Source organism: Triticum urartu, chromosome 7A, assembly GCF_056163025.1.
Source record: "Triticum urartu cultivar PI428250 chromosome 7A, HENAU_Tu73, whole genome shotgun sequence".
Classification (NCBI taxonomy): Eukaryota; Viridiplantae; Streptophyta; class Magnoliopsida; order Poales; family Poaceae; genus Triticum; species Triticum urartu.
In genome coordinates this window covers 56,031,578-56,056,656 of record NC_141879.1, presented here as the reverse complement: position 1 = coordinate 56,056,656, position 25,079 = coordinate 56,031,578, and the positions used below count along the sequence as shown (strand labels likewise).

General features: G+C 43.7%; 1 protein-coding gene across 1 annotated transcript; it reads right to left on the bottom strand.

Moving 5' to 3' along the window:
* Positions 1–16,594: 16,594 nt before the first annotated feature.
* On the bottom strand, positions 16,595–18,242 carry LOC125518285 (putative indole-3-pyruvate monooxygenase YUCCA10). The gene is made up of 4 exons (XM_087531819.1): positions 17,631–18,242; positions 17,077–17,310; positions 16,867–16,989; positions 16,595–16,774 (listed from the first exon to the last, which is right to left on the bottom strand). The coding sequence occupies exons 1-4, from the start codon at positions 18,240–18,242 to the stop codon at positions 16,595–16,597; spliced, it is 1,149 nt and encodes a 382-aa protein (XP_087387945.1).
* Positions 18,243–25,079: the final 6,837 nt, after the last annotated feature.

The window sequence follows — 25,079 nt, the reverse complement described above, 5'->3', positions numbered from 1 at the left end:
GAGCAAATAATACACTGCAGGAAAAATAATATGAGAACACAACATGTTCAAAAAAACCCCACCCTCCCGGATAGAAAAGAGTATTCTAGGAACATACTGTGCGCATTTCAAAATGCTGTGTTAGAATGAGAAGGAACAAGTGTGGCGTCTCGCCGAGGGCGCAGAACCTGTAGGGTAATCGCACTTTGGGCACTGCAAATGAAACACACTAGATTCAGTAGGAAGAAAAATGCATCAATGGCGGCGGCTGCCCTCCTAGCATTACCTGCGACCAAGGGACTTGGATTTATCGGGGATGGATGAAGAATTCGTACCTGGTTCTCCATGAGAAAACCCTATGCAACCGCCGAGAGGGGGTTTTCTCTGAACAAGCAGACGAGGGAGAAGGAGATTCAGGCCCAGTGAAATATTGCCGCTTCGTCCATCCAGCTTACTTCTAAAGCTGGAAAAGGGGGGGGGGCTGTGATTTGATGGCTCATTGGGCATTACTGCGGCGCTACGACCGGGGTGTGTCTACCGTGAAGTTGTGCACTCTAATTTGTGCATATGGCACGTGGACCCCGTTGCTGGTTGCCCCACATATCAGCGAAAGGAAGTAGAAAGACAGGAGTAACTAGTTATACATAAATATATTTTTTGACAGAGAGATACTCCCTCTGTAAAGAAATATACAAATCTTTTATATCACATGCTCACCTTGCCGAGAAATATACTCCCTCTACAACGCACGGGCATTAAGGGGGTTCAACTTTTTTTATGGAGGTTCAGCTGAGAATATACTCAGATAGGCTCACGGTTCTGGACTTTGGGCCGCAGGCCGACCCTGCATGTTTGGGGGCCCATGTGTTCTACCTCAGCGCTTTTAATATTGCAAGCAATTGGTACGACGCTGGTTTTAGATGCTGTCGCAAGGCAAATACACAAAATTGAATAAAGCACGGCAGTTGTTGGAATGAAATCGAACGACAGTTCCTTACCAGCAATCAGAGTTGCAATTCTATCAACGATATACCATGTGATAAATAATACTGTCGTACTACTTATACACACAGGACACTTGTTTCACCATGCCAGATTATTACATCAAAATCTCTCGGAGGATAGATCAGTTCGGCAGTTGCGTGCTGCTACTAAAGAATTTCAAAGTTGATTTGGACCAGCTCTCCTTGCCGAGAAAGTTCGATTTTGACATCATCCCCTACCGCAAGATATGATTTAGATTTGAACCTTGACCATCCTTTAGCATCAATCATCATGCGACCATCCTTTGTACTTGTGGTATATTGAGCAGGTTCATTCACACCAAGGCTGCGCATGGTAAGAGAAACTTGGTCGCGGTCGCCCGGATTGTTGAATGACTCCCTCGTTGCTCTAGGAATTCTCTGTTTGCAAACAAGAAGACATACCCAAACAGTTAGATCAACACAGTGAATCATGTGAAACAACATGGAAAGAAAAAAGAACGAAGCACTTGGGAGGCCAATGCTTACCAAGAAGGTGGACATGTCGGTTTTTGTAAGGACTTTGGTATATGAAGTGCGAACTGCAGCCCAGTCTGTTGCCGGTGTAACTGCACGGGCCGGAGCATATGCAAGTGCAAGTGTTGGTGTAGGTGCCGAAGCCGCTGCTGCTGCCGGAGATGGTGCTTCTTGTAGAGCTGGTGCCGGTGTCGGAGTAGGTGCCGGTGTTGATGCCCGATCCTCCGGTAGATTAGACTGATCCGCTGACGCGGTCGGTGCCCAATCCTCAGCTGGATTAGACTGAGCTGCTGCCGCTGTCAGTGCTAGAGCAACTGCCGGTGCTCGATCTGTGCGAGACAGCGGCGATCGTGTCTGGTCTGCTATAATCAGCTTTCTAACTTGACTAGGATCCGTGACCGTGATCTAGTTTTTTTCTTCATTTCTTTTAAACGCGAGAATGACTAATTGTGGCGTTTTTGTTAAACCAAACTGCAGTTCATCATAGGGATTCAACTTGTACTCAGACAACAGACTGATCCAATTTTTTCCAGTAATATAAGTGATGGACAGTGCCTTCGTTACTGACACGACATAAGAAGTGAAACCTGCAAAAATAGCCATCGTAGAGCAAACCAAACGGTTTATTCTGTGATGAATGTCGCATGGCAAAACCTGTATCGTAAAATTACAGGAAAAGAAAGAAAACATGACATTAAATCAATAAGATTTAGACAGTAAATCAATAAGATTTACTTGATGTGACATGAGTGAATCCTTACCAGGAAATCACTATGTTGAAGTACTAAATAGAAGATTGATCGTCCAACTACGCATGGCATGCAGGGGCCCCGCCTACTCCCACAAGCAGGACAGTCCAAAGGTCGTGACAAATCGTATGGACCGAACATCCATGGGACTGGAAATCCTGGTGGGTGCGATAAACCCTGCAATGCATACATATATTGAAGTGTAACCATAATTGATAAACCGTCCTCACAAAAAATATGATCTGGATACTTCAAAATATACAGATTGAATTGAGTGGACAAACATTAACATAGACCGTTCTCAGGACTGACCACACACCAAAAGCGGCAGTACTAATAAACAATACAGGGTTCACAAACACAAATCAAGTACTGAACAATAGTACTTACTACAGACAAGCAAAGTTGCACTAACTAAACTCTGCAGACTATTTCTTGCCACCGACCTACAGGATGAACCCCGCATAACTGACTAGGCCATGGACTTCGTGTGAGATGTCTACATGCACCATCACCATCTTGTCAACCTTGGAGAACCTAACAGAGTGGTCTTTCCACTCATAAACATGATGATGAAGACATGCTGCATCAGATTTGTTGGGAAGCTTTACAAGAACCACACCCTTCGTAATCGAAGGCACAGCCAGGAAATTGTTGTGGTCAAGTACAGCCTCGAGAACACGCCTAACAACAATGCTACAGGAAAACACTAGTTCAGGACACGTGGCGACAAGGACACAGCAGCTGGATAGTTCAGCAGTAGAACTCATCATCAGGTCTTCTAGTTCACACGGCATGACTTTGAGAACTTCATCTCCACCGCGGACCTGATTCTAATTCAAACAGAAACCATATTTTATTACTACCTCCGTTCAGAAATATAAGATGATTTTCGATATTATACTCCATATATGACTACATATACGCACAGAAATGAGTTAACAAAGACACTAGAACATGTCTTCAAAGGCATGAGAGCAGAGGGATTACATGCAATATCCATAACACAAGTTACTGAGGCAAATATACCCTCTTAAAAGGTAGCATTGATGTTCATAAAGTACTCCCTCCGTCCCAAAATTCTTGTCTTAGATTTGTCTAGATACGGATGTATCAAGTCACATTTTAGTATTAGATACATCCGTATCTAGACAAATCTAAGACAAGAAATTTGGGACAGAGGGAGTAATTGAAAGTAATCTATAAGAAATCAGTGTCAACCTCTCGCATGTTTTGGTTAAAAGAGGAATTTAGAACCGTCATTTGGCACACTAAAATCACATGCAATATCACCCAGAAAGTTGTACTACCAGTACTAGTACTGCGTGTTAGATGAGAAAACACGATCAAGATCGAGAAAAAGGTCATCAACAAGAGACATTACCTGGACTTGCTTAATGAGGGATCCCGGAGAGGGGGGCTTGGACAGGGCGATGGCTTTGAGCTTGTCTGCGGTAGTCTCGGCGGGGTGCTTGCGTTTCTTCGTACCATGAGCATCGACGGTTTTGGCCAGAGCCATAGACATCACGTCGGCTGGTGCTCCGGCGTCCATCCAAGAGAGGAAGCTGAGAGAGAAGAGTGAAAGGAGGAACAAGATGAGGGAGAAGCGAAGCGAGTGGGGGTTTTCTTCAAGACAGGAAGCTGAGAGAGAAGAGTGAAATGATGGTTGCTTCGTCCGTCCAACTTACTGCTGGAAAGGAAGGGGTTTTGTGATTTGACGGCTTATTGGGCATTACTGTGGCGGTTCGATCCGGGTAGTCTACCGTCACTCTACTCGGAGTAATTTAGTGCATGGCTAGTGGACCTAGGTGCTGGCTGTCCCACATGTCGGCGAAAGTGAGTAATTTAGTGCATGGCTGGAGGAGGATCCGCACGGTAGAGCGTGTCCACTATTTTTCTGAAGAAAAAAATGATTACAACAAGCGTTTCCACTCTTACGACGGAGGAGTGCGAAACACGACAGCCACTTGAACATACACAGTGCTCCTACTACTAGGCATGTGCAGTGGTTCATACGTCAGTACTACACAATCTTGTTGCTAGTGTAGTAAGATATGACGATAACAAATGATGTTGTGCACATGTCAACTACTCCTATATGTAACATAGTACCGCTTTTTCGACTGTCCGATCGAGAATGAACGGTGAGATCAATGTTAACAGAACTAGATCCACATCGCACGGAGAGTACGGTGCTACAGTACTCCACGAAACATGAACCATATGAAGCACGAATAGTGTTAGGCAGGGTGTATGAAGGGTGCACGGGATGGGAGCAAAAGTTCCCTTCTCGACCCACTTTTGGGTGTTTGGCAGAGTGCATGAAGGGTGCATGAGTCCACACTAGTAGGTTGACAAAAATACATGAAGAGGAAAAAACTATATTGAGATGAGAATGCAACCAAACACACCCACACGCTTTGTGCTACAGTGACTGATCTGCACCGTCTGAGTTTGATCCAACGGTCATGTTGCGCCGAGACATGGACATGCCCATGCAGAGGGCGCCTAAACACCACCGAAGTCTCTCTGCTTCTCGAGGCGCACGACGTTGGTGATGCAGGGTGCAACCGCCCGCAGAGCCCGCTCCCGGTCGACGGGAGCCAGTGTCAGGCGCCTCACCTCGGACTAAGGGGCGGGGAATCTTTTGGTTTTCACCACGGTAAAGCACCAGTCGACGACTTCTCACATCAGGGAGCAGTGGGTTTTTACAGGCGGAGTCATCGTGACTAATTGCTGCCGCGCCTACTCCCGTCAATCAAAAAAAATGAAAAATCCTGCTGCGCCTGCTCTCGTCAATCAAAAAAATTAAAAATCCTGCCGCGCCTGCTCCCGTCAATAAAAAAGTTAAAAATCTTGCCGCACCCAAACACCAGAGCAATGCCGCGGTGGATATTTAAATTTACCTGCCGACAAGTAGATAAAAAAGGGGTGAAAAAACAAATGTGGCGGCGGCCTAGCTATTCGGTCGAACTAGCCCAACTAGCTAGCCACCATGCTTCACTGATGTACTTGGCGGGAAAGGTGGTCTTTCGTGATTTGATGACTCATTTACTTGCTTCGGCGCTACGGCCGAGGAGGACCCAGAAAACGGGCGGTAGGGCGTCCCACGTCAGGAAGAATATATGCGTGCACCACCCGAGAGGACCCCGAAACCGCACGGTATGGTGTGCCACGTCTCGGCATAGAGGAAAAATGTGCGTGTAAAAATATACTGTATTAGACATAGTACCTATGGTTCGACCTCGGGACCCAGCCAGTTGGTCGAAAACACCCCACTAGCCACACAACTTCATCATGCAAACGTGGCACGGAGGATAGATGTGGTTAGCTCCGTCTTGACCAGCCACAACGTCTTTTGTTCTAGGCGATTCTTCTATTTTCCAAGCTTTTTCTTTAGTTATAATAACACCACGGCAAGCTAGCGCCGCTCTTCGTGTGTGCCCGTGCAAAGGTTAGACGATGGAGAGAAGAGGGATTGAGATCGCAGACCTGGGACCCACCAGTTAGTGAGACAACGGTCATGCACATGTTGACGAGGCACTCCCTCTACTCTACTCAACGCAAGTACTGTATAAAATCAAGTTATGGGACAAAGCCAACAACCGTTCGTTTTTTCAGGCTATCGACTTATGCTTTGTAGTCCAGGTTGCCAGTTCGAATCTCGTCTTTCAGATTTGTTAGTTTTAGGTCCAAATTTGATTAATGACAAGTGGGACCCCCGTGTGTTGTTCCGATATTTCAGTGTAGGATGGTTTTTTTGAACAAACACTTTGCGCGGTTAGACAAGTAACGGCACGAATTACACGTATTTTGCAAGTTTACGAACAAAAATGACAGCGGCATAGAATATCACATCCACCCCGCAGCTTAGGTACGATGGTGATACGAGTTTTTACACCGTTGGAAGTGAGATCCAATGACTTGGGAGTAGTCTTTGTAATTATGCGCAATTTCCAAACTCTCCAAAGGTTTTTTTTGCAAATAAAACATTTAGGCCTCGTGTGTGCCGCTGCATCTTCGATCCAACGGCTCCCCGGTGCTCATATTAGGTGCTCCCCGTAGCTTAATTACCCGCTACGGTGATACGAGCATCTAGGTCGTATGATCAGTGATCAGATGGCACATGCATAGTACTTGTACTTTCTACGCATTTCCCAAACTCTATCAGCCGTATATTGCAAAAACATTCAAACCTCCTACCGTGGGCCGTTAGATCTCAGTGAACTCGTATCACCATAGAATCTACAGTGCGGGAGCACCTCATACTCTCTCGTGCGAGAAAACATAAGGTGCTATCACAGCTTGGATGCTACGGTGATACGAGCTTGGAGGTTATTTGATCTGAGATCCAATGGCATCTGAGCAGTCTTTGTGCTTGTAAGTAGTGGCCGAACTCTTTTGGGGCTTTTCTGCAAAAAACCATTCGAACCACCAAGGAGGTGTTGGGTCACAAATCCAACGCCTCCGAAGAGCTTGTATCACCAAAGCATCTAAGGTGTGGTAGCACATGATATTCTTACATACAGGAGAATATGATGTCCTCCTTCATCTTAGATGCTACGGTGATACGAGCTTCGAGGTCGTTGGATATGGGATCAAAGGGCATCTAAGTAGTTTTTGTACAAATTGTGTGCAATTCTCAAAATCATCAAGGTTTCCCGCAAAAATATTGAGACACATCATGTGAGCTGCTATATCTCAGATCTACAAGCTCCAAGCAACTCGTATCGGCATATAGCATCTAAGGTATGGGGCACATGATATTCTCCCGGGGAGGAGGGGTGGGGGGGGGGTGCACAACCAATCGGTGGTTGGGAGGGTGGGGAAAAATATAATCTAAACAACCCTAAACAGAGCTCCACAATTTTATCTAAGGTCGAGGGGTTGACCCCCGACAATCATAGCTCCGCCTAAACACAACATTTGCATGTACTGTAGTACTAGACTTAATATTCATGTTTCAATTTCATGTTGATTTTAAATATTGAACTGAGGACCATGGATGTCTTACATTTTACTCCCTTCGTTCCTAAATATTAGTCTTTTTAGTGGCTTCAAATGGACTGGCACATACAGATGTATATAGACATATTTTAGAGTCTAGATTCACTCATTTTGCTCCGTATGTAGTCACTTGTTGAACGCTCTAAAAGACTAATATTTAGGAATAGAAGGAGTATTTTTGAATTCGTGTCATACATGCATGGTTTGGAAAAATAGATGCACTTTACTTATTGGATTGTTGTTGTGTTCGTGCGCGTGTGTCTCTGTGCGTGTGTGTGTGTGGTCATATGCTTGATACATACAAAGTTTTCTCACCTCCATATTGTTCATCTTTTAAATTTGAATTTGCATTGGAAAACTTACTAGGGATACCATGAAATGTGAAATCCACGTTGAGATCACTATATCACAAACTCACTCTAATTCAACAACTCATCATAAATCAATTACCACGTTGAGATTAGTATTTGCAAGGAAAATACGGGTATTGTAATACACATAGATTCGTTCGGCAATTTAAAAGTTTCCTTCGTATTCTCGAATGGTAGGACCCAACGGCGTACCAGTCAGACCTTGGCTCGTGTTGATCCTAAAAAAAACAGGCTCGTGTCCTTCGGTGGCGTGCGTGGTACGCACATTAGGCAACCCCAACTAGTCGAGCCTCAGCGTTTGAAGTCGAAATATCTGGCGGCCAGAATTCCAGCCCTAGGAAATTCCCCTCATGTCCCCGGTCCATAATTACTACCGATGAACAACGAAGGGATGCTTTAGTAACTAGACAACGTTCCTACTGTGCCGAGCACGGTTCAATTCCCTCGGTCGCCGCTCGTCAAGGTCACCCGTCAACTGCATTTCCTAGTACTACTACTACTACTACTACACCAGGATGAGCATAGAATTGATCCCGTTTGTTCGTGCCTAGTACTTGAGTTAATATATCAGGCAATGCACTGGTACGGAGGGATTATCCTTTTACTCTGCATATATAACTTGTCTGAAGTCTAACTAAGCAAAATGTTTGACCAAATCCTTTCTTAAGAAATACAACAGGACAGAGGTACGGCTTGAAAATTTATTGCATGATGCAAGTTATGATATTATTTCGAATCCTGAATCTTAAATTTCAGAAAATCCAAAAGTGAGCATAAATTCTTAAAACTAAGCATGGTCACGTGATATGGCACAAATATTACTTCGTAAGTTTTTTCTTCAATTTGAGACAAGCTGCGTATGACAAGTTGCACAAATGAAGAGCCAAGGTATTTTGGAACAAAGACCTGTCATGTTAAGGCGAACGCTTTCACTATTGAAACCGTGGGCGTTTACGTGCCGCCATGAGTCCCCGCTTCTCATCGGCAGGTGCCATCCGAGCAAGCGTGTGAGTCGACGGGAGGCGTACGAGTAGACCGCTGCGCCGGCTGTCAGGGAGGCGTGCGAGCAGACCGTTATGCAGGCTCACCGGGAGGCGAGCCCTTTGACCAGGCTCCGCCGCCCACCGTCGTCCCAACTGCTCCCACTTTTAGTGTCGCCGGCGCCGCAGTTTAAAATCAACCCCGCACTACCCGGTATCCCTACAATCCTCTCTCTTCCTCTCCGATTCTCCTGTCGTCTACCTGCAACTAGCCCGACCTAAACGTACACCATGCCGCATCACGATAGTCTGCCCTTAGTGTTCCAGTTTCCCGAGGAAGACACCCAGCCGGAGTCTCAAGAACATAAGGTGCTTTGGGACGAGCTTGAACTGGCCTTGCGGGAAGACGCCGCGCCTGTCCCCGCTCCCGTCGCCCTGACTGCGCCAGCGCCCATCCCCGTGGCATTGATGGTCTGGGAGCCACACATTGTCGCCGAGCTTGATCCCACGGGGTTCCACGAGGTCCCCGCCGACTTTCACGCGCCCGTGCACCTGCCAGCGCATGCGCCTGCGCGTGCACTGACGCGCACGCCCATGCCGGTGCCCATGCACCTGCCAGCGCATGCGCCTGCGCGTGCACTGACGCGCGCGCCCGTGCCGGTGCCCGTGCACACGAATGTCTCCGCCGCGCCGTTGACAGCGCCTATCCCCGCGCGGGTGCCAGTGCCCCCCTCAGCGGCATGGATGGCTGCCGTCGACCGCTTCCTTGCACCAACGCCAGTCGCCCCCTCCCGCCAGTTGACTCGCTCCAAAGTCCAGAACATTTTGGCCTTCCTCGAAGCTAGGCCAACGTCCAGGAGTACGCCAACAATGGCGCAAGACGTCGCCGTTGCTGTCGGTCAGTGGCCCAACGACACACAGAGCACGGCAGAGGAGCCGCTTCCCACCGCGAGACGCCCTCGCCGCCGCCGCGTAATCTAAATTTGCCATGAAAAACGTTCGGATTGCCATGCTTAAAATCCGAACGTTTATCATTTCCGTTTATTTTATATCGATCGTCGTATAATTTAAAGTCGGAGTCAGACTGAACGAAATGTATGGTTTGATCGATTGAATGTTCTGCTAGAGCCGTATCAAATTAAATATAAAACGTCATCAAGCCACATGTATTCCTTGTCATCCAACGACCTAGACTGCTTCAATGTCGAGCGCTCAACACGTTTAGCGTGCAGTTAATTTCATGCGAAAAATAGTGCTAATCACATGACAACACGCAAATAATATCCTAATAGTTAATATCCGCATGCACTTAATATACTTCCAAATTAACGTGCATTGCACGTACACACTGACTAGTGCTGCTAGTATGTGAAACTGGTGCCATGACTTGTGAACGCGTCCAGATATGGTCAACGGCAACATCGCCCGCGAGTTCTTCCTCTTTGCCCGTGCGTCTAAACGCAGAAGGGGAGGAGAGAGAGAGAGCACACATGGAATCCACCAGTAAGTGAAGGCGAATAGTACTAAAAATAATATTACATGTTATCCATTAATTAGGCTGTGGTAATATAAAAACATTATGTGAACAAAGGGGTACAACAAACATTGCTATTCTACGTATGTTGCCCATTGACGTGCGGCTTGAAGGCCCGGTCGCATGTTCGATCCTCATCCTTTATTTTTTAATTTGTATATGGGTCCAAATTTTTTTCATGACATGTGGCCCCCTCGGTGTGTAGTTTGTAGAACTTTAATTTGTGGGTCAAAATTTGTTCCATTCCAAGTGGACTATCGGTGTGTAGTTTTGTAGCTTATTTATAATAATTAAAGAGAACAACATAGTTTTTTCAATAATACCATGGTGCGATGTTGAAGGCGAGAAAGGACGTGCGAGAGAGCGATGACCGAGCCAGAGGGAAATCAACTAGGGGAGTTTCGTGGGTTGCAACGGTGTTTGGAGTAGTTGTGAGCCGAATGCTACGAAAATATAATCTAAACCGACCAGAATAAATGCCTACACAAATTAATCCAAGGTTGGAGTGCCCCTCGCAATGTAAATAGCTCCGGCTTTGCGAGGGATGGAGAGGTAGTAGCTTCAACGCGTGGAAGATACAGTGTGAGAAAGCGAGGTCAATCGAGAGACATATAGATAGAGAGACAAAGTGAGTGTGGTCCGACATTCATTGAAGAAATATATATGCTCTGGAGAGATATTGTCCGATTGAGCTTTTTGGCAAGGATGAGGGCTGTAAGATAGGGCTTGAGAGATGATCCAGTCACAGACGTGTAGATATATTTTGTGCGTGGGAGGAACCAAGGTCAACCGATCACATAGGGTCGCCGTGCGATCGAAAGAGTGAGACGGGTTGGAGAGAGTGACCTAGATAGACGATGTGCGTGAGAGAGTATACAATGTGAATAGGTCGAATTGAGCTCAAACATGGTGATATATCGTTTTTGTCCGAGAAAGAGCGAGGTCAATCGAGACACACGGAGAGAGAGAGACACACAGTTGCAGTCGGGAGGGAGGCACACAGTTGCATTCGGGGGCGACACTTGCAGTTGCATGGCTAGTATTCGACATGCAACTCCACCCCACCCACCTCTCCCGCCACTCTTACAAGACAAAGGTTAATTGTAGTCGCGGTGTGTGGACATGTACTTGCATTAGGTGGTGACAGTTGCATTTGCAAAGCCTAGTGTCGGACATGCAACGACCACCTCTCCCGACGCCCACTTACAAAACAAAAAAATGTCAGTTGCATTGGGTGTGTAGGCATATGGTTGCAGTCGAGGGAGACAATTGCAGTTGCAAGCCTAGTATCGGATATATATGCAACTCCCCCTCCATGTTGCTCCCTTACAAAACCTAAAAAGTCTAGTAGCAGTCGAGTGTGTAGGCATGTAGTTGCAGACAAGGACAACACTTGTAGTTGCAAGCCTATCGTCGGACACGAAACTTCCCCATCTCGTGCCGCTCACTTACCAAAAAAGTTCAGTTGCAGCCGGGTGTGTAGGCATGCAATTGCAAAGAAAAAAATTCAGTTGCAGTCAGGTGTATAGGCATGCAATTGCAGCGGAAGACGACAATTGCGGTTGCAAGACTACTGTCGTACATGCAATTGTAGTTGCAAGCGTATTGTGGGACATGCAATTCATCCCCTCTCCGTAAAAAACACAAGGCCGGTTGTAGTCGATAGGGGACATGCAGTTCCAGTCGAGGCCGAGACTTGGAGTTGCAAGCCTAGTATTGGACATGCAACTTCCTACTCTCTCGCCGCCCACTAACAAATCAAAAAATGTCGGTTGCCATGGAGTTTGTGGGCATGCAATTGCAGTCGGGTGTGTAGGCATGCAGTTCCAGCCGAGGATGACAGTTGTCATTGCAAGACTACTTTTGGATATGCAATCCCCCCCCCTCTCTGACAAAAAACACAAGGCCAGTTGCAGTCTGAAGGGGGACATGCAGTTGCATTCGAAGGCGACGGTTACAGTTACAAGCCTGGTATCGCACATGCAACTCCCCCTCCCTCTCCCACCGCACTTAGAAAATAAATGTTAGTTGTAGCCGGGTGTGTGGACGTGCAATTGCAGTAGGGGGCGACACTTGCAGTTGGATGCCTAGGGACAGACATGCAATTGCCCTTCTCTCGACAAAAGACTAATAAATTACATTCAATGGCGACACTTACAATTGCGCCTAATAGTGGGTATACAAGAAAAGGATTTTAAATGCACTAAGAAGACAAAATATAAATAAATAAATAAGAAACATGGATTTTTTTATAAAGTAAATAAATGAATAAAATAAAAATAAAAACGAAACAAGAAAAATGGTAAAAATACAAATGCAAAATAAAATCAATGTCACGAGAACGCCGATATTTTTTTGTTAAAAATCACTTATGAAAAGATAAATAAGAGGCAAGAAAATAAAATAAAAAACACATAAATAAATCCAGAAAAGGCCAGGCTATCACACATCCCTGCCCATGCATAAAATAAAGAGGAACGAAGGAGCAGGCCAGACACACCCTAAAACAGCCCATCACCAAAAAAATGGAAGCAAACTTATTGGACATGAGGGAAAAAATGAAACAAACAAAAAATTACCAATTCTTGGTCGCTTTAAAGACATGGAGTTGCATTCTGGGGCAACACTTACAATAGAGGTCACATTGCTACCGAATCGACTAAGACTTGGCTAATTCTTGGTCGACTAAGAATAACAAATTCACATAAAATATATTTTTTTGGATTAGATATTTCCATCTATACTTCTTTTAGACTGGCATACTTAACACAAAGCCAAAGCTAAAAAACCTAGAAAAGGAGACATGGATGCTTGTTCTATACAAAAATGCGTGCGTGTACACACATCTGAAAAAAGGAAATTCTGGTTCTAAAAAATGGATGCTGCACTAGAAAAACTACATAGAAAAACTATACATTTAGGGATATTTTCTATCAACAACAACCACACATACGCACACACGGATTCTAGGAAAAAGAAAAAGGAGAAAAACTCACAAAAGATGCTACTGCAGTGTACGAATTATTTTCCTTTTCACTCTTAGACTTTGTAAACTTTGCAGGCAAAAAAAAAGACACACCGTTCAAAGCCCGCCACTCCCCTGCCTAGCCCACCCAAAGCTGACAAGAAAAACAAGGCACGAAAGCAGCCCACTAGTCCGTCCATCTACACGGGCCAATTTACAATTAAAAGCAGTTTGCACACATCTAAAAGCAGTAGTAGATCTAATGGTCTACGAGTCGACTGAGACTTTGGGAAGTCTCAGTCGACTGATTTTTAGCAGTACGGTTTTTCAAATTAGCTAGTGTGCTTACTTGCTAGTTTAGCTAGCAATATACTGCTCAAGAAAGAGGCAAGCAATTTGACACACACCTTCCCTGGGCTACCCATTTTACACCTTTTCCCCTTTTGTATGACCTTCAGAAAATATTTTGGTTTTCGAATTTTTCGTTCACAATTTTAAGAAATGTTTGCGTTTTAGAAAACAAAAAGGATAAATGTAACAAAAGTATGTGGTTTGCAATTTGTGTTCAAGGTCATGGAAAAAATTAGGGCCATTCCAAGAATGTCATGAAACAACGTGCTTTAAGCTCGCCCAACAATTTGTCTTACAAGGCCATGAAAATAAATTGGGCCATTTAAGGGATGTCGAGAAATGAGGTGCTCCCAAACGGACCCTTCTCGCCGACCTCAACACTATGCTTGAACATGTATTTTTTAGAAACCTGAGAACCAACCTTAATTTTGCATGCAGGGGGGCATGCCCATGTTAGGCATTCATACCAGGTTTGAACGACACTGTATGCAATTTTGTGATACAACTGACCATTTATTGGACCAACAAAATGCCTCTAATTGATCATACAAGGTCATGGAATAAATAAATGGGCGGCGCCAAGAGGGGGTGTGCGTCGGTCTGTGTGACACTACTCCCCGCACGAGAGCTCCTCGTCGGCGCCTTAAGCACCGAGTGGACTACCTAGCGCTCACGCACTCTCCTAGTGGGTCGTGGCCAATATAGCTTGCTTGATCGCTCCTCTCGCTCCACCTTCCGAATTAATCCTTCAAACCACCTAGCGATATTTTTCAAAAAAATATCTACCAAAATTTTTCTCTTGCAAGTACGTGCTGCGAAAAAGCGCATGAATTCAGAAAATGTTTTTGAATTCAAAAAAGTTCATAAATTTGAAAATAGTTCACCAATTTGTAAAAAAAGTACATTAATTCAAAAAAAGTTCATAAAATTGGAAAAGTTCATGAATTTCGAAATTTGTTCATGATTTGAAAAGTTCACAAACTTGGAAAAAATCATTTTTTAAATCGTCATATTTGAAAAAACTTCACGAATTCAAAAATAGTTCATGGGTTTTGAAATGAAGTTCTCAGGTTTGAAAAAATGTCATAGATTTGGACCAAAAAGTTCACGGATTTGAAAAAAATCACATATTTGAAAAATCATCTGGATTTTCAACGATAGTTCTCGGATTTGGAAAAAGTTCATCCTTTTTTGAAAAACAATTCATGGATTTAAAAAAAGTTCACAGATTTTAAAAATGAAGTTCACTAAAAAAGTTGCAAAAAAATTAAAAAAGTTCATGGATTTTAAAAAATGTTCACTAGACAGTTTGCAAAAAACTGAAAAGAAATCACAGATTTTAAAAAAGTTCTAGAAAATTGAAAAAGGTTCATGCTTTTGAGAAAGAAAACAGAAAAAATGAAAATAAAAAAAACTGTAGAAAAACTGGCGAAATAAAACACAAGTAATATAATTAGAGCCTTCGTTGTAGTGTTACATAGTAGACGCATAACAAAAAAGAGGAAAAACAGTTTATTGGCACGTAAGTTGTTGTGGCCGAGTTGGTTGTCCTAGTTGACTTGATCCGTTAGGTGGAGAGATTGTAACCTACTTTTGCCCAGTTTTTGAAGTTTGGAAAAACAAAACAAAATCTGAATGGGCCAAGCCCACGCCGTTAGTTGAGAGGTCCTCTTCTGCGCCCTCAGCGCCGCTTAGGCTAGCTGGCGCTCGAAGGCAGCCAGTAATGGGCCGGCCCAGCATCGCTGGCGTCCAGCAAAAATGCTCCAAAAAGAAACGTGAATACTGCGCTACTATTTTGCAAATACGGGAATGAACCAGCATGCCAACGCTATAAACACGAGCGACTAACCACTGCACGACCATCGCTTTGGTGTCATCAATTGAAAAACACACTATTTGACCATTTTTTCCTGTCCCCGTATAAATTATTTGGGAAAAAATCATAAATATGAAAAAGACTTCACGAATTCTTAAAAAGTTCATCTATTTCAAAAGCAGTTCACGGATTTTCACAAAACCATAAAATCCAAAAAAGTCCATAGATTTTGATAAAAAAAAATTCACAATTTTGTAAATAGTTCTCTGAATTTTGAAAAAATCTCACGGATTTGAGAAAATTTCATGGATTTAAGAAAGGTTCATCGATTATGATAAAAAAGTTCACAAATTTGAAAAGAGTTCACCAAATTTTGAAATAAAGTTCACGGATTTGAAAAAACTTCATGGATTTAAAAAATCACCAATTTAGATAAAAAAAGTTCGCAAATTTCAAAAGAGTTCACCGAATTTTGAAAAAAGGTTCCTAGTTTATAAAAAGTTCACCAATTTCGGTAAAAAAGTTCACTAATGTGAAAAAGGTTCACTAGTTTTCAAAAAGGGTTCAAAAATCTGGAAAAGGTCATGCATGATTTTTTTTAAATCCAATGAACTTTTTCTTAAATGTATGATTTTGAGGTAGGTGGGCCCCCCAATCCTCCTATATCCAATCCAGAGTGTCCACGTTGCACATTACGTAAAGTACATAGATTAGTTTACATAGGTGTAGCATTGTCCTTGTATTAATTGCACTTAGTCCCTTGTTTATTTTCGCGAGCACTTAGTCCCTTGTTGTAAAACATCATGTTCAAGGGGATGACTTTTGCATGTGTAAATTCAAGTAAATAAAATACTGTAGGTAACTGTTCAATAAAAATTACAAAGCTCTTTGCACAATGTGAGTATAAAGCCCTTGATTATATTATAAAAGTAATGCTTACTCCCTGGCACATATGAACCTTGAAATAAACAAAAATCTATTTCTATCAAATATAGATGAAGATAGATAGACAGGTGGCAGTGGATAGATTTTTCAAAGAATCAACCGTCTAGCACCCTAGCCCAGGTAAACTACATGTAAAAGATAAAAAACAAATCACGAACACACAAATGACCTTTGCGTTTCATTGCATTAAAAGGATGGGGGAAAGTTATAGTCCTCCTAGGAGGTTAATTTTACAGTACATCATACAACTCAGTGGACATCCCAGGATTGGTGCAGAACAACCTGCAGGCCCTGTGCCCCTGCCTTAGCCCATCATCGGATCTCATCCTTGATCTTGTTGAGGAGCCCAGTGATGGAAGGCATCGCGTTGTCGAAGACGCATTCACTGATTTGATAATTTAGACGGACATAGCGCCTATCACTGATTTGATGTCATTGGCAATATTCTTGGCATCTGCTGCAATACCAGCCAATCCTCTCCTTCCTAACCCAGCACAATAGAGCCCATTTTCACCTTTCCAATGATTTGGATATTCTTTGATGGGCAGTCCATTGCCATTTAACATGCTCTCACCATTCTGGGATAAAAAAATATAGAGCTTGTTAGGAGATTTGACAATTGTTGCACCAAGAAAAAAACTCAGACATATTCAAACATCGATGTTGTTACCTTGAGCCATATATTTGCTGTGCTTTTGTATCCAGTTGCAAACACAATCACGTCAAATGATATCTTTTTACTGCATTGAAATTCAACTATATCGCCCATGATCTTACTAATGCTCCCCTGTACCTGTAGGAGATGAATAGAATATTGATAACTTGGCATACAAAGACAACATATGTTATGAAATCTATGTCTTGTCAAGAATATACTTACTTTGATGATACCTTTTTTGATTAACCCAATAGTGCCAACATCAATAACAACGGATCGGCCGGTTTTTGACTTGACGATCATTGGACCCATTTTTGGCCTTCTGATGCCATACCTCGATAGGTCTCCAAATATTAAATTTGCCGCCATCACAAGGAGTTTATCCACTAGATTCAGTGGAAGGCGGCGAGCAAGTGTCATCCCCAACCGGATTAATTCCTTTGTCATTACATGAATCTGCAACCACAAAACTTGTCACATCTCTTTTGAAGCCTGCATCATCGAATAAAATTTCATAGAATCATCTTCTTTCAAGAGTTAAATTTTCAGTGTAGTTCGTCTAATTGCTTAGTTGTTTGTGCATGTTATAAAATAGTTTATCGCTCTATACCATGAAATACTTTCTAGTAATAACTCTAAAAAGTCGCATCCTTCTAATGGTGGCTATAATAAGAAATTGCCATGTACCCACCGAAAATATATAGTGCCCGTAGGGTGGGGGTGGGGGATTCCCTAGTGTTTCCAGGTCAAAAATAATATATAGTGCGTGGACATACCGGGCTTCGTATAACAACTGAAGTATTGGCACCATGGGCCGCAAGGTCATAAGCAATTTCCATTCCAGAGTTGCCAGATCCAACGACCAATGCATTCATGCCAGAGTAGCTCTTGCCTGACTTGTAGCTTGAGGAGTGGATGACATCACCCGGAAAACTTTGCAGTCCGGGGATCATTGGAATATTCTCTGCACTATTCTCACCACTTGCCACCACAAGAAACTTTGATGTGAACCTGACTATTGTGCTCTTTGCCATGTCATGTGCCACGATGGACCAACATTTTTCGTCATTGTCAAATGTGGATGACTCCACACTAGTGAGATACTTGGGTTGAATATTGAAACGCTCAACATAGTCATCTAAGTACTTTACAAACAAGGTTTTTGGTATGTATGTTGGAGCATCTAGTGGGTATGACATGTGTGGCAACTCACAGAACTCCTTTGCAAGATGCAGCTTGAGGCGATCGTAGGCGCGGTTGCGCCAAAGCGACGCGTTGCAACTTTCACGCTCGACAATGACATAGGGAATTGAGAATTGGCTAAGGCATGCTGCTGTTGCAAGGCCTGCTGGCCCAGCGCCAACAATCAACACTACAACATTCTCCATTTCAAAGAGAATAGTTGATAAAGTTGTGGGATGGGTGCAATGGTAGGCTGGAGTGTTTGCTTGTTTGCTCGATGAATCTTTGGATGCATATATGGGCATATATATACCGGTATGTTTCATGTGTCAATCTATTTAGAATGAGGAATGAAAAAGGCAAAGATTTATTGACGCCTTATTCTGGTGTGTACTAGTATTCCGTCTAAATATTGAACGTTGGTGTGAAAGCATGTCCTGATACATTAGAGGATACAAAATAGGCAGGAAACGCACTCTTGATCGATTGGTTTTTTTGGAAACTTATCAACCGGCTTTGGATATGTTTATACTAAAATCTCTTTACAATTTCTTTCCGTTCGTGCTGTCATCAATGAAAATTCATATGGGATAAGGATATGTTTCGTACTAGAGGCAAACACGCGCCTTGCCGCGCCGTTTTCTCTCAAGGCATTTTTTCACGCTAATTTCTCTCAAGCATTTTATTGGTCACAGATCCATCAAAATATTATTTCTTTCTTTTTATTTTTTGGTCCAAACTTCTGTTCTTCGTTCTTCCCCGTGCCTTGCAATTTCTATTTTCTACCGACATGCGGATGGTCGTGTTATGGAAACCGTGCATGCTTTGCCGTGACAATAATTATTGGCGTGCTACTATGGTTCTGGGTCATCACTTATCACCAAATAACTGTGTAGTTTGTGGCGGACTGTTAAATGTAATGCAATATGATTTTTTTTGTCCACTTCAAAACGTTGGACATCTAGATGTACACCTAAAATTATGAGGCCTCAGACAAGCTATCAAGCATGTATGTTAGGAAGCAACAATTTTGGTATAAACGAACAATAATCCCTGATTTCCTACAACATGTACCAGCTTCATGTTAAGTATGTTGCAGCTTGGACCATCAGCAAGAACAATTTCAGTCCTGCTCCTCCCGCAAAAAAAAATAAATTTCAGTCCTGCTCCCGAGCTTCCTCTGCTCAAATTAATCACAGCCCGTAGTCACTGTTGTCTGGATTTTATTTGAACTATTGCTAGGAGTAAATATATCCTAACATGTGACCAGGTGCAAAGATTTCTTTGCACTACAACTTGCAAAGACTAATAGCTTTGTTCCGCTTTGTTATTTGCCAAACATATGACAAATTGGCCACAATATTTACACAATGCTTGGCAAATACAAATGCTCTGTATCCATGTTCGCACCGGCAAAAAAGAACAATAAACACAAATAGTGGGAAATAGAATAAGAGCTAAATGACATACCTTTTCAGCTGAATTCTTCAGCCAGCAAGATTCTGAAATAATATTTACCAAAAAAAGTAATCCTTTTCCTTGTAATTCCAAGATAAATAAAACATCCATCAGACTGAACTGACTGGTCACGAAAGGGATTATAAGGTAACATATTAGGATCACATCTAAAAAATGTGACACAAATGTGCATGTTGCATAACCCATGAGAAATAAAAGCGATAAGCAAGATCCAAAAGCATACTTAAATGGTCAACTAACCAATCCAGATCTAGCCAAAGACAAATAGTGTATATGTTCATGTGACGACTGATGAAACTGAAACTGTGAAATTAGCAGGATAGTATAGTTGTTGAACCGGTAAATAGCTTTTGAGGTTTCATGCTATAATACACCTTTTAGGCTTTTAAAGTGTAACGTGAATTTTGAATCCTTGAACAGGGAAAGAAGGCTAGCCTTGTCGAAGAATATTGTATAGATAAAATAACTGTTATTTTACAATCAAGACCAAACCAAGCTTTGAACGGTGATAACACAGTACTGCAACAAGCTTCAGACACCTAAACTTTGAACACATGAACCATCAATGTAAAGCGGCATTGCTGGAGAAAATAGCAGAACTGACCTACAACAGATGCACATGATTCTTCAGTGGAGAGCATAATTGGAGCACCAGTAAGAAAATTCTTCATGATTTTGCCAAGTGTGCCGCCACGCCCCAACCATGCTTGTAAGCCAACTACCCAGGTAGGCGTACGGCCGTGCCGCAAGCAGCTGCATCCATGCCTCGGCTCTCCCCTGGACACAACCGCGATCAACGACACCGCTGCGCCACCCAGCTTCGCCCATAGCCGTGCCATACTGGTTGCCTTGCTGCGTTCTTGCATCTTCTCCCTCTTGTAAAATTGCGGGCAGTACACAAACTGCAAGCAAGCATATTCCTAGTTCTCATGTTAGTGGATACCAAAGTGTGGACCGAAAGTCACATAAAAAAGATAATATTGACACTCCACAAGAATAGGTATGTATCAAGAGCAGAGTAATTGCTCATTGTACATCACTAATAGCACAATGTCGACAGCAGAAACCTGGATCCTTATCTAATGCTACGCAAAGGTGGATACAGAGAGAGGCTTATATGGCCAACTGATGGTAAAAACATATTGGTGTATTTAACAATATGCAACTTGAGCAATTAGAAAGATACACGTAAAATCCAACCTGGATCCTGATAACCCACAAGTATAGGGGACCGCAACAGTTTTCGATAAGCAAGAGTGTCGAACCCAATGAGGAGCTAAAGGCAGAACAAATATTCCCTCAAGTTCTATCGACCACGGATACAACTCTACGCACGCTTGACGTTCGCTTTACCTAGAACAAGTATGAAACTAGAAGTACTTTGTAGGTATTGTTGGATAGGTTTGCAAGGTAATAAAGAGCATGTAAATAAAAAGTAGGGGTTGTTTAGATAAAGACACAACTAAGTTAGTTTTAGTAAAGAGCTTTTTGTTACGAGAAAGTTATTTGTCCCTAGGCAATCGATAACTAGACCGGTAATCATTATTGCAAGTTTATATGAGGGAGAGGCATAAGCTAACATACTTTCTCTATTTGGATCATATGCACTTATGATTGGAACTCTAGCAAGCATCCGCAACTACTAAAGATCATTAAGGTAAAACCCAACCATAGCATTAAAGCATCAAGTCCTCTTTATCCCATACGCAACACCCCCCTTACTCGGATTTGTGTTTCAGTCACTCACGCAACCCACTATAAGAGAATCATGAACGTATTGCAACACCCTACAGCGGGGATCCCTCATGCTTGCGCGACACAGAGAGCACCATAGGACAGCACCAATAATAAAACATGCAACTCAAACCAATCACGATCATCAAATAACCATTAGGACAAAACGGATCTACTCAAACATCATAGGATAGCCATACATCATTAGGAAATAATATATAGCGTTGAGCACCATGTTTAAGTAGAGATTACAACGGGTAAGAGAGAGGTTACACCGCTGCATAGAGGGGGGAAGAGTTGGTGATGATGGCGGTGAAGTTGTTGGTGAAGATTGCGGTGATGATGATGGCCACGGCAGCGTTCCGGCGCCACCAAAAAAGAAGAGGAGAGGGGGCCCCTTCGTCTTCTTCTTCCTTGACCTTCTCCCTAGATGGGAGAAGGGTTTCCCCTCTGGTCCTTGGCCTCCATGGCATGGGAGGGGCGACAGCCCCTCCGAGATTGGATCTGTCTTTCTGTCTCTCTCTGTTTTTGCGTTCTCAAATTCTACCCTTTCACCGTTTCTTATATTCCCGGAGATCCGTAACTCCGATTGGGCTGAAATTTTAACACGATCTCTATCCGGATATTAGCTTTCTTGTGGCGAAATAAGGGTATCAACTGCCTTACGGGGTGGCCATGAGGGTCAGGGGCGCGCCCCCTGCCTCGTGGCCCCCTTGGGCATCGTCTCACGTGGATTTTTCTTCCCAAAAATCATATATATTCCAAAACAAATCTCCGTCAGATTTTATCCCGTTTGGACTCCGTTTGATATGGATATTCTGTGAAACAAAAAAACATGCAACAAACAAGAACTGGCACTGGATCAATATGTTAGCCCCAAAAATAGTGTAAAAAGTTGCCAAAAGTATATGAAAGTTGTAGAATATTGGCATGGAACAATCAAAAATTATAGAGAGGACAGAGGCGTATTAGATCCCTCTCACAGGATAGAGATGGAAATTAAGTAGCAGATAATAGATTGTACAATCATGTAGTGCGACTCTACAATGAATTAAACACCATGCATGATACTACATCCTAGTTTTCAGAGCGTGTCATATGTAGCTGACTTAGTGAATTAACTTTTCAAGAGAGGTTGTTAGCAATATATATGCATTTATCTTTGTAGTAAAACATGATTTCATTTTTTAACTGAACAAACTGCCACTCGGAGTTTAAAAGCAGGCTGAAATTGCACAAACTTAAGGAGGCAAGAGTTTGTTTAAGGCTTCAGGGGTAGCCCTACCTGCTTTCTACTGAAGTTTCTTATCAGAGATGAGAAGGAATTCATCGCCTATCATATGCTCCGTGACAAATTTATATTACCAATTGACGGGAATGTGAAGTCTGAAAACAAATTAAGCTATACAACTCTAGGCTCTCAAGTAAGCAAATCTATACCTACTATTAAAGGGAGGTGATATTCTTGGTTTCGTCCCGCTTCGTTTGGTCCCGCTTCAATTAATTTCACGTACGCTATTTGGTTTCGTTACTTGCCACCCGTTTTGGCCAAATAGAGGAAGCCCATCTGGCAGCGCACCGTGGCCCAGGTCCGGAGAGCTGGCAAAAAATAAAATTGCCGATGGGAGGGTTCGATCTCATAACTTGCAAACCAGCCACACACAGTTTGTCCAACCGATCCAGCTAGAGATATGAGAGGATTTTTCTCTCCCGTTGCAACGCACATGCCTCTTTGCTAGTAGAAAATAAAAGAAGAACAACCCATGTCTGTGGTTTATGTGTTTCCTATCTGTACAAAGGGATCTTTCCTCCACCTGATGAACTAAAGGCAACGTGGTGCCACTTGTTAATACATAACAGTATTACCATGGAATCATTTGTCCACCACTTTGCAAGCTTGTAATAAATGAACAACTAAATTTAAGCAATGTCAAAAAATTGACAGGGAGCACATGAAGTCTGGAAAGGTCATTATCCTTAAAGGACAAAAGTATGGCATACAAATGGTGTTCACTCATATTTTGCCCCGCTAAATCTGCAACCAGGAAAAAAATCAGTTTTGTTTTCCTTACATTAGAATTTGACCAAAAACTAACCATCCAAACATACCCTTAGGAAGAAGATTATGATACCTTTGACCGTCGAATCAACACATTTACAAGGTATTGCAGACCTTGTGAGATTGCATATTCTTGGCCTGCTAAAATAATTTTCTTGAGTAAATCGAGCACAAATGAAATTTTACTTGCATGCTTTTGAACTCAAGCATGGAGGGAATGAAACAGAGGAAGAAAATATGCGCCTAAAAAGGGACAGACTTAGAGGAAGAACATGATGAAAGTTGAGGCCTCACTGTGCTGGTTAATGGGGGGAGACGGATCCATGCAGCAGAGCAACACAGAGAGAGGCGTGGGGGCGGTGGCGATGCACACTACAAAAAAAGACACATCAGTGACATTTTGGGCCGAACGATTTTTTTTCCTGTCATACATATGACACTTCTATGACGATAATTGTGAGAAAACCCGGTATCATCATAGATGTCGTGGGCTCCTACTTCTATGACAAAAAATCATGACAAAAAATGGGCTTTTCGTCCTGGGCGGGCCAGAGACGCAGCTGCATGACATTCTTTGGGCCGTCCATGACGGAAAAAACCGTGGTAGAAGCGAGGGGGAGGAAAATTTCGGGGAGTTCCTGGTTACGGTGGGAGGTCGGGGACCGAGCGATGCGCGTTTCTCTCGTACACGTACGCGCGTGTGTGCGAGGCGTTGACTCTAACTGAACCCGAGCGATTGCACTGCAGGCTACGCGTTACTGAACCCGAGCGATCGATCGATGGCTGTTAACTGAACCAGATCGAGCGATTCCTTCGCTACTGCTGCTAACTGAAGCCGATCGATTGGATGAACAGTGAGCGTTGCGGGGGGGGGGGGGGTGGATGAACAGTGAGCGGTGGCGTTGCCTCTGGATGAACAGGACCCCGTGGTGTGCAGGGCTGAATGAACAGTAGACGGTGGAGGGGTGCCCGTGGAGGGGTGGTTTAACAGGACCCCGTGGTGTGGAGGGCTGGATGAACAGTAGACGATGGAGGGGTGCCTGTGGAGGGGTGGTTGAACAGTAGCCGGTGGAGTAGCGCGCGGTGGAGGCTGGATGAACAGGAGCCCGTGGAGGCTGGAGGAGGTCGACAGTAGCCCGTGAAGGCTGGAGGAGGTCGACGGTGGAGATGAACAGTATCCCGTGGAGTCCCGTTTTGCGGTATGCCACACCCCTCCCGATCAACAGGACCCCCGTTTCGACCGTAGCGCTCCAACAAAAGTCTGTTTACTCCGTTTTGCGGTACGCCACACCCCTCCCGATCAACAGGACCCCCGTTTCGACTGTAGGAGGTCCGTTTCCTCCGTTTTGCAGTACGCCAGACCGCTCCCGATGAACAGGATCCCGTTTCGAACGTGGCCGGTCGAACACAAGGCCGTTTCCTCCGTTTTGCGGTATGCCAGGCCTCGTTTCCATTGCCTGTTCCTCCAAGCCCTCCCGATGAACACGACCACGCATTCCGTTCCGACCCAGCCGGTTGGCTCCCACGCGTTCCGTTGCCTTCCGATGAAGACGACACATTCCGTTGCCTCCCCATGAACACGATGCATTCCGTTGCCTCCCCATGAACACGACGCATTCCGTTGCCTCCCCATGAACACGACGGCGACGCTGTTTCTTCGTTCCGACCCAGCCATGTACACGAGCCTTGGCCGTATTTATGCGCGAGTAGGCGTTCGAGACCCTGCCCGTATGTACCTACGTGGCCGTATTTTCTTTCTTGCACCCTGGCC